The sequence below is a fragment of the Bubalus bubalis genome, chromosome 9 (assembly GCF_019923935.1).
Source record: "Bubalus bubalis isolate 160015118507 breed Murrah chromosome 9, NDDB_SH_1, whole genome shotgun sequence".
Lineage (NCBI taxonomy): Eukaryota > Metazoa > Chordata > Mammalia > Artiodactyla > Bovidae > Bubalus > Bubalus bubalis.
In genome coordinates this window covers 89,516,658-89,530,658 of record NC_059165.1, presented here as the reverse complement: position 1 = coordinate 89,530,658, position 14,001 = coordinate 89,516,658, and the positions used below count along the sequence as shown (strand labels likewise).

At 42.7% G+C, this 14,001-nt stretch overlaps 1 protein-coding gene across 1 annotated transcript; it reads right to left on the bottom strand.

Moving 5' to 3' along the window:
- Positions 1–1,616: 1,616 nt before the first annotated feature.
- IL4 (interleukin 4) lies at positions 1,617–9,268 on the bottom strand. The gene is given in 4 exon segments (NM_001290959.1): positions 1,617–1,718; positions 3,998–4,123; positions 8,742–8,789; positions 9,076–9,268. Coding segments are annotated over 4 exon segments (408 nt in total). The 5' UTR covers positions 9,211–9,268; the 3' UTR covers positions 1,617–1,619.
- Between the last annotated feature and the right edge of the window lie 4,733 nt (positions 9,269–14,001).

Here is a 14,001-nt window from a genome sequence, read left to right as displayed (position 1 = left end):
CAGTTGTGGTGTTTCTACTTTTTTGCTATAAATGAATAATGCTGCTGTGAACATTTGTGTAGAGATTTTTGTGTGGGCATGTTTTCAGTTCTCTTGGTGTAGATACCTAGGATTAGAACTATTGGAGTATATGGTAGCTATGTTTAATCTTTTGAAGAATTGCCATACTGTTTTCCAGAATGGCTGTACCACTTTCCGATCATACCAGCAATGTGTGGTAGTTCAGTTTTTTCACATCTGCACCAGTGTTTGTTGCTGTCTTTTTAATTTTAGTGCTTTAACTTCTAAACTTTGATTTAATTTGTTTTAACCTTTTGGCTGCACCTCACGGCATGTGGGATCTTAGTACCCTGACCAAACTCAAACCCCGTGCGCTGGCAGTGCAGGATCTTAACCATTGGACTGCCAGGGAAGTCCCCTAACTTTTAAACTTTTAAAAGCATTTTCTTACTTGTGCACATGGTCATACACACAGACTTCAAGTAGAAAGCCAAGAATCTCCTGCCCTTTCACTGTTCCTTATTTCAAGTCCCATCCTCAACAATCCAGCTTCCCCCCTTTTTCTAAGTTTCTCTGGTGGTTACCATTATAATTCCAAGGATTTCTTGATTTACTCACTATTGTCCCCCCCACACACAGACTTTTCATTGTAAAAACTTTCAAACATGTAAAAGCAGAGTAATGCAACCAAACTTCATGTACCCTTCTCCAACTACAATGTTCATCAACTCATGATATTTTGTGTTGGTTTCTCCATTGAAAAGTGAGAGTCTGCCTTATTTATACTACCCTTTCCAAATTTTTATAGTAAGCTATTTTTACCTCTTCTGTTACTTTTGCACTTTTGAATAAATATTTGACTTGTTCATGTTCCATCAACCTTTGACAATATTGCTGACCTCTCCCTGAGTGGGGGGTATTGGTGCCCCCCACTTTTCTTTCTCTTCTTTTGCTTTTTTTTCTCTTCTTTTCTTTTTTTGCTCTTTTGCTCTTTACCTCTTAATCATTTTCAGCTTATTTTTATGTTGTCAGTTTGATAGCATTTACAGTCTGTTCTGTAAGCATAATTAAGTCTTCCATGCTTTGTCTATTGGTTGGTTCTAAGACTTGAGAATCAAAAGAATTTACATTATTAGGACTTTAACTCTTGTTTACTGTAGTGCCGTGTAGTGTGCTAGAATTATTCCTCCCACCCCCATGCTCGTGGACTAAATATAACAACCCTTGTGCCAATAGGAGAAGAACGTTCTAAACATCCAGTTGACACCTTTTCAGTTCAGAATTTTTCGATAATCAATGTGACTTGTGGACTTAATCTGCAAGCTCTTTTAATTATCATTTACATCTTGTGTGGCCTTGTATTCTTTAATCATACCATGCGTTATGTCCCCAGTGAGGAAACTTGAGAGGGAAGTAGTGTTTCCTTTTTGACTCTCACATCAATTTTGGTCTCTTCAGTAAATTGGTTTCCCCAACAGTTGGCAAGCAAATATAGCCTATGCCATTAAAGTGACATAATGCGTCAGATTCTGCATATACTTTATTTTATGATGAGTTATAAATATATAAATATGTTTAAAATAAGGCTATTAAAAACTCATAAATTAAAATATTCAGCTTCAACACTTTGAGTATTTCTCCTTCATAATCGTCTTTAGCCTTTCCAAGAGGTCTTTCAGCGTACTTGTGCTCGTCTTGGCTTCATTCACAGAACAGGTCTACAAAAAAAATATTTCATTAGCTTGCATTGCTAAGTATTTGAATCTTGCTTGTGCCAGTCTACCCAGGTCAAGCCTGTGCTTGCACTTGCCACTTGAACGGTGATCAAACCAAGGCTGCCAGTCTGGCTTGACTCTGCTGCTAGGCTAACAGGGTTTAGCTGTTTTTCGTGCATGCTACTTACATTCCAGAAATGGCCACTGTAAATCCGTAACCGTCTGCCTTCAGGGTGTGGCCATCCCTGGACAGGTGTGTCACAGCTAGGTGCTGCTCAGGGGCATAACAGGGATGTGGAGGCTCAGACCTGCCCACTGCCATCTTGGGCCTTTTGTGTGGCCTCCTGGACTACTGAGAGACAGATTCAGTCCATTTGCCATCCTGCCCATTAAACAGCAACATAACAGGTTGGCAGCACTTCAGTTGGGAAGGATTCCTGCTGCCTACCACCTGGCCACTGCTTCAGTTTGAATCTTAGCTCTACCAGTTTATTAATTGCATTGCTTAAGACAAACTACTTAGTTTATAAAAGTTTCAGTTTCCTCCTTGTATAAAATGGCAACAGTAGTGCCTACTAAAGATCATTAGGAGGGTCAAAAGAGACAATGAGTGTAATATCTCCTCCCTGTTCTGTTACCTTATAAATAAAGCAGCGTGCCCAGACAGAGGATGAACGTCCCCAGTTCCTCTACTTGGCATTAGGTAACATCCGCTCTTGGCTCTGCCACTTTTCCTACATCATCAGTTCTCCCCTCTTACTAGGTCATTCCCACTGGTATATTGACATGCTCCATATAGACCTCATCTAAAAGAACTTCCTTCACTTCATACCTGCCTTCAGCTATTGTTCTGTTTCTCTGCAACCCTATAGAAAAATACCCTAAAGCAGTTTTTCATACTCAGTACCACTTTCTTTTCACTCCTCCCCACACCTGGTCTCTGTGGAACCCACTCTCCTCAGACTTTCATTCCCACATCTCAATCTGTGTCAGCACCATCAGTAACCTCCATCACGCCGAGTTCAATGACCATTCTTAGTGTTCATCTTACTTGATCTTTCGGTACATTTGACACACTGCCTCCTCCTTAAAAGAGTTTCCTCACTTGCCTTCTGGGATACCACACACTCTTTGATTTCCTCCTACTTCACTGGCTACTACTCGGTCTCGTGCTGGTCCCTCCTCTTCCTGACTCCAATATGAGTGCCTCTGGGCTCAGTCCTTGGATCTTGTCCTTTCTCTGTGTCATTCAGGTCTGTGACTTAAAGATCTTTCTGAGAACTCTTCACTTAATACCATAAGTTCTGACCTCTCCCTTAAGCTTCAGACTTTTTCAACAGTCCTGTCAGTATCTTCACAGCCTCTAGCCTTGATCACCCCTAGACTTCCATATCTGTAAACAGCACCAACCATCCACCAAGGGGCCCAGGTTAGGAACCAGGAGGCCATCTTCTACTCTTTCCATTACCCCGCACCATAGATCTGTCAGCAAGTCCTTCTGGCTCGATTTTTGATCATAGCCAAAATCCAACAATGTCTGCCACTCTTACTCTGCAACACCCACCATCATCTGCAGCTGGAGTACTGTGGTTGCTTCCCAACAAGCCATCTTACTTCTGTGCTTACCCCTACTCAGTCTGTTTACCACACAGTAGCCAGAATGATCATTTAAAATCACATAAATCAGGTGGTGGTCTCTGCCCTGCTCAGAACCCTGTGGGAGTTTCCCACCATGCGTGGGGCAGAATCCATAGGCCCTGTGTGGTCTCCGCCTAAAAGCCCCTCACTTACTCAGATCCAGCCACATTGGCCCTCCTGTTGATCTTTGAATACATGAAGTTCATTTCTACCTTAGGGCCTTTGTACAGCTGTTCCCTCTGCCTGGAATGTTCCTTCCAAGTTAGCGATGTGGCCAACTCTCTTGCTTAATTCAAATATCTGCTTAGATGATGTCTCCAGCTACTAAATCAGCCCTCTCCCTCTTGACCCCTATGTTCTTTACCCCTTTATTTTTCTTCATAGCACTTATCACTACTGGACATCATGCTGTATGCTTGTTTTCCTTTCTCACTGACCCATTACAACATTCTGTGAGAGCAGGAAATGTATCCCCAGTGCCTAGAACAGTACCTAAAGCAACACTCACAGAGTCTCAACAAATAGAATTTGTCGAATGAATGAACAAGCTGATTAAAAGTGTACTGCTGGTCATAAGGAGGAATATTTTAAGAAGTAGTACTGCCATCCATTGGAAGGCAGGCTGTTGCCATAGCACAGCTTACCTTGCTTGCCAAGCTGTTGAGATTCCTGTCAAGTCCGCCCAGGAATTTGTTCAAGCACGTGTGGCTCCTGTAGATACGCCTAAGCTCAATTCCAACCCTGCAGAAGGTTTCCTTCTCAGTTGTGTTCTAGAAAGAGAAATGCTACAGATAGCCATTGGCCAGCTCGATTTTGAACACTGGAGAGAGAGATTGCCTTTTGATTTCTTCTTTCCAGGGGGACAAGTGGAGAAGATGAGTTTGCTCACCTGTGGTCCAGCTATTCAGGTATTCCTGCCATGTGAATGGAGGCTGCACAGTAAACAGCCTCTCCCAGTTACTTGCAAATACAGTAGGCTTTTACCGAAACCTCCCAATGTCTTTTCCATCGGAGGGTTTTATCGAAAGGGTACCTGAAGCAAGTCACTCAACTAAGTTAATGAGAGAGTGGGGTTTGAATGCAGGGTTACCCGTCTACAGCCCATGTCTATTTCTTTACCCCATGCAAGCTGTTCTCTCTGTGGAGGGAATCTTAGGTACATGAGCTCATAATCAGAATCTGCTCTTAACTTCTATAATTTATAGTTTTTGAATCTAGGTTTCTCTGAAAATCCCACATGCTTATTGAGAAAATGAATGTCCATCCTTAGGCCTGGACAGTGCTGCTTTAGCCTCAGCACTCTCCCATTTAGCCCTCCTCCTGGAAGGTAGCAGTGTGAGGAGACAGACATGTCCCCACACAGCTGGAGGTGAGTTCCTGGATCAGGGCCAGGTGCCCCAGGTGGTGGGCCTGGGAAGATGAGGGGCAGCTTCTGAGAGAGTGCTGGGCCTTGGACGGAGTTTCTCTAAGGGGCCTTTGGCCTTGAATGTGCAGGGTCAGAACCTCTTTGGAATGCTGGCAGCTCTGACGTGAGTCTGGCCCCATGGTTCTTCTCTTTTTATGAACCTGGGAGAGGGAATATGTCTCAGCCGGGTCAGGCCTGGTGTGTCTTCTCATTCTCCTGTAGGACAGAGTCATGGAGCCTGGATGGTGTGTCTTAAGCTTGAGCCCAATCCAGCTCAGATAAACCTGTTTTCAGCCTCTGCCAGGACCTGTTCTCATCCCTTGCCACTCAAAGTGAGGTTCATGAAGCAGCAACAAGGACATTACCTGGGAACCTGTTGAGATGCAGAATCTCAGTCCTCCCTCTGGACCCACTAAATGAATCTGCGTTCACAGGATCTCCAGGGGATTTATATGAGGAGCTCTGTCCAAACAGCTTTTTTGGTTCTCCCATATTTTTTGATTATCAAGGCTGTTCACTATAAAGGTTATATGCAGTCAACAAAAATGGATTTTTTTTCATTAACGATCAGCCAGAGAGAACTACTATTACAATTTCGGTAACTATATGTCCAGATTCTTTTTAATACTTTTTTTTTTTCAATAGGGACCAACTAGTGATATTCTTTTCTAACCTCTTGCTTAACATATAGTACTAGCAATTCCTTAAATCATTCAGTAGTATTTTAGAACATGAGATTGAGAGCTGTGGAGGAACGTAGGGCATATTTGTGCCACAGCTGATCAATCCCCTACCTTTGCATTGTTTTTACTTATAGCAGTACAGTAGCAGCAAGTCATCTGTATAGATCTTTGAATTTATCTCTTATTTTTTCAGGCTGAGTTCCAGAAGTGCTGTTGATTTTTTTAGGGTTTTTCCAGGAAAACCTTGACCCAGACCGAGGCACCAGAATCCCAGACTACAAAAGCTTCCTCTCTGCACTGTGGAGCTTGATGGCCCATGGTCAGGGCCTTTAGAAGGACATGTATATAATGAACAGCCGTGAACCCTCCTGGGTCCTGACTCTAATTGAAAGTTTAAGAATAGCACCAGTGTCTCTGGGCTCTGGGAGTCAAGAAACCTCCCATAAATCACCGTATCTCTGTGGAGCGTTGTGGGTGAACAGAGGTGATGAGGCCAAGAAGACAGACACCAGCTGTGTATGCAGTTGGAGGCAGATGCCTGTGTTGTTGGGGACAGAACAGTGAGGTTCAAGAATGTCAAAAGGGGAAGAGATCCTTTGCTTATTTTTCCATCAGAATCTAATGAGACTTTTCTAAAACTTTGACTACTTTGACTAGGGACTTAGAACTTACACTGCCTAGGTTTTGAGAAAACATCTTCTAAAGAACTTTCAAACGATTTCTAAAGATGATTAGGATAAGTATAGAAAAGAGTTTGAATCAAATGGAAAACCTTTAAGAGAAGAAATTCTAAAGGCAGTTTTAGTTAAAGGCCTTAATGTTGTAGTTCCATTGGGATTATAGCAATAGGATGACACTCTGGACTGCCTGTATTTTCATCTGCTTATCCAGCTTTCACGGCCTTGAGTATATCTTTCGCACACCACTTGGGAGACTTCTGTGCAGGGTTTCGGCCCGAGTTCTAACTAGGGTCTTGACTAGCTTCTCTTCGGGACAGACAGATCTGTCCTATATGTATTGTATCCGTTATCTCCACTTATGCACAAATTTAATCAGCCAGTGCTATATGTGAAAAAAAAAGTCCTCTGCTTTCACTTTTGAAAAAAGATTTGGTGTTTGGCATAGAGCTCTCTGAAAAATTCTGGACTTTTGCACCTTTTGGTAGTAGAAAATGCCTCCAACTAATAGTCCACCAAAGAAGTCCTTCTTAGACCTGCCAGCTTGCTTGCTTTCTACCTTGCTCACCTTACTTCAGAGACACCGGGAACACTGCTTGCAGAATCCAGCATTTAGATAAGCACATTGTTCCAGCATCTGCCAAGAGCAGGATGTCACCTAACTTGAGCATAATGGACCTCTGGTTCTCTAAAAGCACTAAAATTAATATGCTCGATTTTGGAAAGATATTTTTGAGAACACAAGAAAGTAACTTTTCCTCCCATATAGCACCCTTGTGGGTTTTGAAAATAACCTTTCTTTGTTCTGAAGTATCTTGAAAGGTAAGTAAGCAGTGCTGAGTCTTTGAGGAAAAGAGAATGGAAAAAACGAGATTGTTAATCCAGGAGGAATAGGAAGCAGTTCAGGAAGGCGTGAGATAGGTAAGAGTGAAGGAAGGTAGTGGGAACTGACCTGCACCTCGGCTGGGGAGAGGATTGGCTGTCTTCTAGAGCAGCCCAGAGTGGGGTTGCCCTGGGCTTGCAGTCATGGAGAGTTGATGATTTCAAACCCCTGGCCCCTCTCTCTCAGAATGATTGCTTCTCTACAACCAGTTTTTGCCTTTAATCAAGAGTTATATAGTAACATTTTCCACTAACTCAAGAGTTGGATTCCAACCAACTTTCAAAATTGCTTTCATATCTTCAGATGTAGAAACTGAGGCACAGAGAGGTGTAGAGGCTTGTCAAAGGCCACATAGTTAATAACAGAGCTGGGGCTAAAGCCACCAGCTGTCTCCCTTCCAGCCTCACGGTGCTTCTGCTGGGCCTTGCCCTTGGCTTTGATAGCACCCTCTCAGCAGTGAGCCAGCCCCTGGAGAACCCAGAGCATGACTCAGTGACTCTTGGCTATTTTATTTCTCTCTATATAAAATATTAAAATAAGATAGATAAAGCATTATATATAAGGTATATACATAAAATATTAATAAATGAAATATATAAAGTATTATACACTAGATATGAAATTTTATATATACATATATATGAAATCCTTCCAACCTGCTGTTACAGGATGTCTGATACAGGATGAGATTCTGAAGGATAAAATTATACAATATGTACTATACAGTACATATGTTTATATTATATGCTATTATATAATTATTATATTTCCGACTCCTGGAATAATCTTTAATGAAAAATGAGATAGTCTGGATAAAGGCCCGAAGAATAGTTTTGCTCACGAGCAGGACAGGCCTACGCTCTGGCCCTGGCCAAGTTACCCTCTGGTATACATGGAAAGCAGGTGGTTAGGAGACCATTGGTAAATTGAAGCTTTGGGTTTTTCATTCTCACTTGTGTGTTTCCATGAAAACAGGAACTGATGTGCTGAAAGCTATTGATATGGCTGTAGTCATGTGTTTGTCAGAGAAAATGCACTATCAGCTGTCAAATCTATCTCCTCCCACTGAAGATCGGGGGGCGGGGGTGAGGCGCAGGAGGAGGAAAGGTGAGATGCTCTGGCAGGAGCAGCCGGAGGCAGGGATATGTTGGCCCCTGTCTGACAGGATGGTTCTGGACTGGCCAGAAGGGAGTTTGCAGGACAGAGAAAGCTGAGGGTCTCCGGACAGCTGTGCCCGGAGCTGGTGGGCTGTTAGGTGACCAGGCTGCGGAAGAGGAGGGGCTCTGGCGATACATTTTCTGTTGCCATAGGAAGTCTCTTAGACAAAATGAAAGCTCTCTCAACCTGTAATCTCAATATCTGTTTTTGTGAGAGTATTTGGTTTTTCAGAAATGTATGGGCCAGAAAAATTCTCTCCTTCAGCAGCATTAATTGAGTGCCTCCTATATTCCCGGTACTAGACCTGGGTGGGTAAAATCTTAAAGAGCTTTTCCTTGATTGAGGTCTAAATTATGACTATAAAACCCAAGCTTTCTACTATATATCTTCTAAGTCAAGTGAAACTAGAAACACTAAAATGCATTTGAGAATAAAGATCAGAATTCTCAGTCATTGACAATATTTCATACATTATAGTTAGGTTGAGCCTGTTTGCTTTCTGTTAAATTTGTTTAAACACTTGTGAATGGCTCTCTTCACCAAGTCATCCATCTGCCAAAGTAGACCCAAGACGGCTCTTACCTTTGGGGCAGCAAAGACGTCTGCTACAGGCAGCTCCATGCATGAATTCTTGGCCCAGGCAGGAACAAGAGAACAAGAGAGTGAGTTACTTTCAACTGCACAGGGTAAGCCATGCTGAACAGCTCTGACCCTCTCAAACTAAGAAAACTTCCTATAGTCCCTCAGGGGGAAAAACAAAAAACAAAAAAACACCAGGAGAAAAATCTCCACAGTGCTCACCATCCTACCACCAACCACCAAGTCTCTTGGAGCTGTTGTGTTCTTTTCTCAGTCTAAGAAATAGGCACAGCATCACCAGAACATCTGGAGAGATGGTGCCAGATAGCTTACTCACCTTTCTCGTTGTGAGGATGTTCAGCGTTTTGATGATCTCTGCTAAGGTAATATCGCACTTGTGTCCATGGACGAAGTGACTGGTACATACCAGTAAGCAGACCAGCACTGGGATCAGCTGGGAGGTGAGACCCATTAATAGTATCTCTATTTGCACTGACAATGTGAGACAATTAGTTTACCAGGAGACGCTAACAATGCAATTCTGATAAAGATATCTCTATATATAGATTTTAAAATTGCTGAAACTGAGGGAAAATAAGTTTACATTGGAAATTTTCATTACACCAGGTTGTCAGTCATTTGGGGCCAATCAGCACCTCTCTTCCAGGAGAAAAAATGCCTCACAAAAACAGGTAAAATGTTCCTGTGAAATCAGACCAGTAGGAAAATGAAACCTTTTTTTAAAATTAACTACAAAGTATCAGCATAGGAAATTACACCATAATTTTCTCTTTAGATTAATCTTATCAGCTTGGGGTTGCTGCTGGCTTTTTACTTTGCATAGAAGGAAGAGGCCACAGGTGTCCGAGTTTGTTTTAGTGCAGCCCTCCTGGGGAAAGATAGAGTAATATCAAGAAAGTTTGACTTGATTAGTATTTCACCTTGGCTTCTTCCAAGTATGGGTGGCATCTGGGAAACTCTCCTTTTGTGGAAAAGCTGATCTGTGGTTCTTTTCTCTGGGTAGAAGGAAAGTAACAGGCACAGATTCTCTCCTGTTGCAGCACTTAAACATGCCTTTCTTCCACATTTAGGATTTTGGCCAAGGACATGTAATACATGGTGGAGCTTCATTAGGACCATGTCAGGTCCATAGGTCTTTAACAATAAGGAGGCTCTAGGCAAAGTATGCCTATCCCGAGGTTTCAGGAATGACTCCTTTGAGGGACTTTCCTGGCAGTCCAGTGGTTAAGGATCTGCACTTCCACTGCAGAGAATGTGGGTTCGATCCCTGGTTGAGGAACTAAGATCCCACATGCTGCTACTGCTACTGCTAAGTCATTTCAGTCGTGTCCGACCCTGCGACCCCATAGGCGGCCTCCCACCAGGCTCCTCTGTCCCTAGGATTCTCCAGGCAAGAACACTGGAGTGGGTTGCCATTTCCTTCTCCAATGCATGAAAGTGGAAAGTGAAAGTGAAGTCACTTAGTCTACTGTGCGGCAAAAAAATAAATAAATAATTTTTAAAAAAGGAATGATCACTTTGAAAATGGATTTGAAATACAGCCTCAGCTAATTAGGGGAAAAGAGTGATATCAAGGTGCTACCCCTTGCCCTGGCACCTCACTGTAATTCCTGTGGGTGCTGCACACCCATACCACTGACTTAGATGCCTGCGTCCCAGCACACCACTGGTTATTCCTCCCTGAGCCCTTCTCTTTCCTCTCTGCTTCCTTTCTGTTGGTTTCTCACCTTCCTCTCCAATGATTTCCTCTGGAAGGTCATACAGAAATGATGACTGCTAAGGTCATTCCTGAACTTTGGCTTTTATTTGTGGTGACTTGCAGTCCATGAAAGAATCTGGACAATTGTAACAGGAAGGTCCTTGGACCATATTTAGGATCCTTCCATTGGGACTGTGCAGTGAATTTGCCGGGCTCAGCGCAGTGACGTCTGACAGCAACTGCATGAAGTCGGGCCAGGCTTCCAGGTTAAGGGCACCGCCTCCACAGTGCTGTCCTCACTTCATCACTGGCTGATCATTCAGGGGTCCCCATTCCACCTTCACTTTGTCCAACTGGCTGCAAAGTTGAGTCCCCACTATCCTCTCGGATTCATAATTTGCTAGAATGACTCACAGAAATCAGAGAAGCACTATATGTAAGGTTATATTTTTATTATAGCAAAAGGATACCAGTCAGACTCAGCCAAAAGAAGAGACATGGAGATTGAGGTCTAGGAGTGTTGCAGACACGAAGCCTCCTCTGTTCTCTCCCTGGAGTCAGAACGCATCGCTTCCCCAGCACTTTGATGTGTGACTCCACACAGATCGTGCCAACCAAGGCAGCTAATCAGAGCTTTGGTGTCCAGCTTTACTGGCGTGTCATTCAGTAGACGTGACTGATTGAATCCATAGCCACTTGGTTGACCTCATCCTCCAGCCTCCTCCCTGGGGGATGGGCTGATGACGCAACAGCTTAATAGTGTTACTGGTCTCCATCTTGAGTGGCCTTGTTAGCATGAACTGTCAGGTTCCGCCACAAATAGCAAAGACACTCCTGTAACTTGGAGGATCCCAAGGATTTACAGCCTACCTCCAGGAACTGGTGACAAAGACCTGTCAAAGTCTTTATTCAAAGGTTTTAGAGGTCACCTCCCAAGAGCCAGGACAAAGGTCAAACTTCTCTGGGTAAGTTCTTTTTTTATTTTTTATAATACTTCTTTTTTCCCCCAGTTTTATTGAGATACAATTGACATGTCACTGTATAACATAATGATTTAAATTATATATATCAATATATTGTGAAATGATTACAGTAAGTTTAGTTAACATCAGTTCTCTCATATAGATATAAAAAAAGAAAAAATATTTTCCCTCATGATGCGAACTCTTAGGATTTATACTCTCAACAACTTTCAAATATTCCATACTAGAGTATTAACTATAGTCATCATGTTTTATGTTATATCCTTAGTTCTTATTTACAGCTGAAAGTTTGTACCTTTAAAAAAAAAATTTTTTTTTTTCTTTCTTTCTTTGGGCTTCTCTGGGTGTTAGTTTTGGCATGTGGAATCTAGTTCCCTGACCAGGAATAGAAGCCATGCCCCTTGCGTGGGAACTTGGAGTCTTAGCCACTGGACCACCAGGGAAGTCCTAGTTTTTACTTTTTGATTCCCTTCATCCAATTTCCCACCCCTCTTCCCCCCACCTATGGTAACTAAAAATCTGATCCCTTTTTCTATGAGTTGTTTTTTTTTAGATTCATAGTGAGATTATATAGCATTTGAGTTTTCACTTCAGCATCTATCTCTGTTATCATACATGGCAGGATTTCCTTTCTTTGGGTGAATAATATTCCATTGTATATGTACTGCAACTTTTAAAAGTCATTTGTCCGTGATGAACACAGGATGTTTCTATACCTTAGCTGTTGTAAATAATGCTGCTTTGAATATGGAAGGCAGGTATCTTTTTGAGTTAATGATTTGGTTTCCTTTGGATACATTCCCAGAAGCGAAATTGCTGGATTATGTGGTAGTTCTTATCTTTTAATTTTTTGAGGAACCTGTATAACTGTTTTTCATAATGGCTTTGCCAGTTTGCGTTCCCACCAACAGTGCATGAGGGTTCCCTTTTCTCCACATCCTTGCCAATGTTCTTGTCTTGTTGATGCTATTCTAATAGGTGTGAGGTATTTGTGGTTTTGATTTGCATTTCCCTGATGATCAGTGCTGTTGAATACCTTTTCCTGAACTTGTTGCCCATTCATATATCTTCTTTGGAAAAGTGTGTATACGAGTTTTAGACATTTTAAAATTTGATTATTTGTGTTTTTTTCTAGGGTTTTTTTTTTTTTTTTTTTTTGCTACACAAATGGGAGTTAATGAGAAGGGCAGACTTCCTTCTAGAATAGATAGAGACTTCAGATCCAGATTAGCTATCATTTGGAATAAAATGGTAGTCCTTTTTTAAGAAAAGGTTCAAGGGGTGTAGAGCACACCTCTAAAGCCTTGAGGTTTGAGGCAGAGCTGGAGAGGAGGAGAGTTCACCAGAATCCCAGCATGTGTGGGAGGCAATAGAAAAGCTGTCTACATATTGAACAGTTGTTTGTTTTTTTAACCTTTGCTGAGGGCCAAACCTTGGGCTTGGGGTTCTGGGCTTAAAGATGTGAGTCAGAAAAGGAATATAATTTGGTATCCATAGCTCAGAAGCAGAATATAGCTTCTTTTTTGCTGTTTCAGTGGTTGGATGAGGCCAGAGAAAAAAGGATAAACTCTCCAGACTATCAGGAGTGACCAGAAGGTCCCCTCAAACAGTGGCAGTTAAAAATGGTCACCCTGCCTACAGGGTGGAACCATGGCAGCTATGCATGTGGCTGGGTGTTCAGAAGCTGGGAAGGTGGGGACCTGCATGTCAGGGACAGCAGCCAGCACCTAGCCATGTGAGACAAGGGAACCTTTCCCAGCCTGCGGGAGCTATGGGGCAGGATGGCGAGGCAGGTGGGGCAGCACTGGAGTGCCATGTTCCAAAGGACAGCATTTGAATCTGCACAGGCTGGGGAATCTGTCTGCCTCCCCCACTGTTGGGGGAGCCATTAATGCTGTGAGTGGACAGAGGTTATGCCTTGCAGGTCTCAAAAAGAAAACAAAGTCGAGAGTGAGAGAAAGAAAGTAAGAGTGAAAATTAGTTGCCTCAAGCCAAAACTGGGCAAAGCCTGCAGGTTACCTTGACTTCCTGAATTCCTAGGTTTCAGCACCAAATATGATCTCAGATGGCATCAGCTTGCAGCAGCTTGAAGCCAAGCTTCGGTTTCCCACCAGACTGAGGTCCAGTGTTGGCAGTGAAAGCATCAAATCCTAGCCGCTAGACCAGTGGTCAGTGACAAGGCCCTGGCCATTTGGCTTTTCAGAAAAAGAATTCCCACAGAGATGGAAAGTAGTGAAACAAGTAAAGTACTTATTAGGAAGAAAAGAAGTATAGTATGTGCAGATAGGCACACAGGTGGACTCAAGAGAGAGTTGCTGAGTCTTGCCCTTGTGGTAAAATCATTTACCTCAGATTGGTACTTGAACCTATGTGCTGGAACTCAAGCCCAGCCAAAATCCAGTTTGGGACTTGAATCCACATGACTGGGACTCAAACCTGGCCACAACCCACAATCTTCCAATGAAGGTCACACACCTGGTTTCTGGACTTAATAAAGCTCAGGTTCTTTGTGTCTTAGTGCATAAAGAATTTAACTAGAGGCAAAGTGATAGGCAAGAAG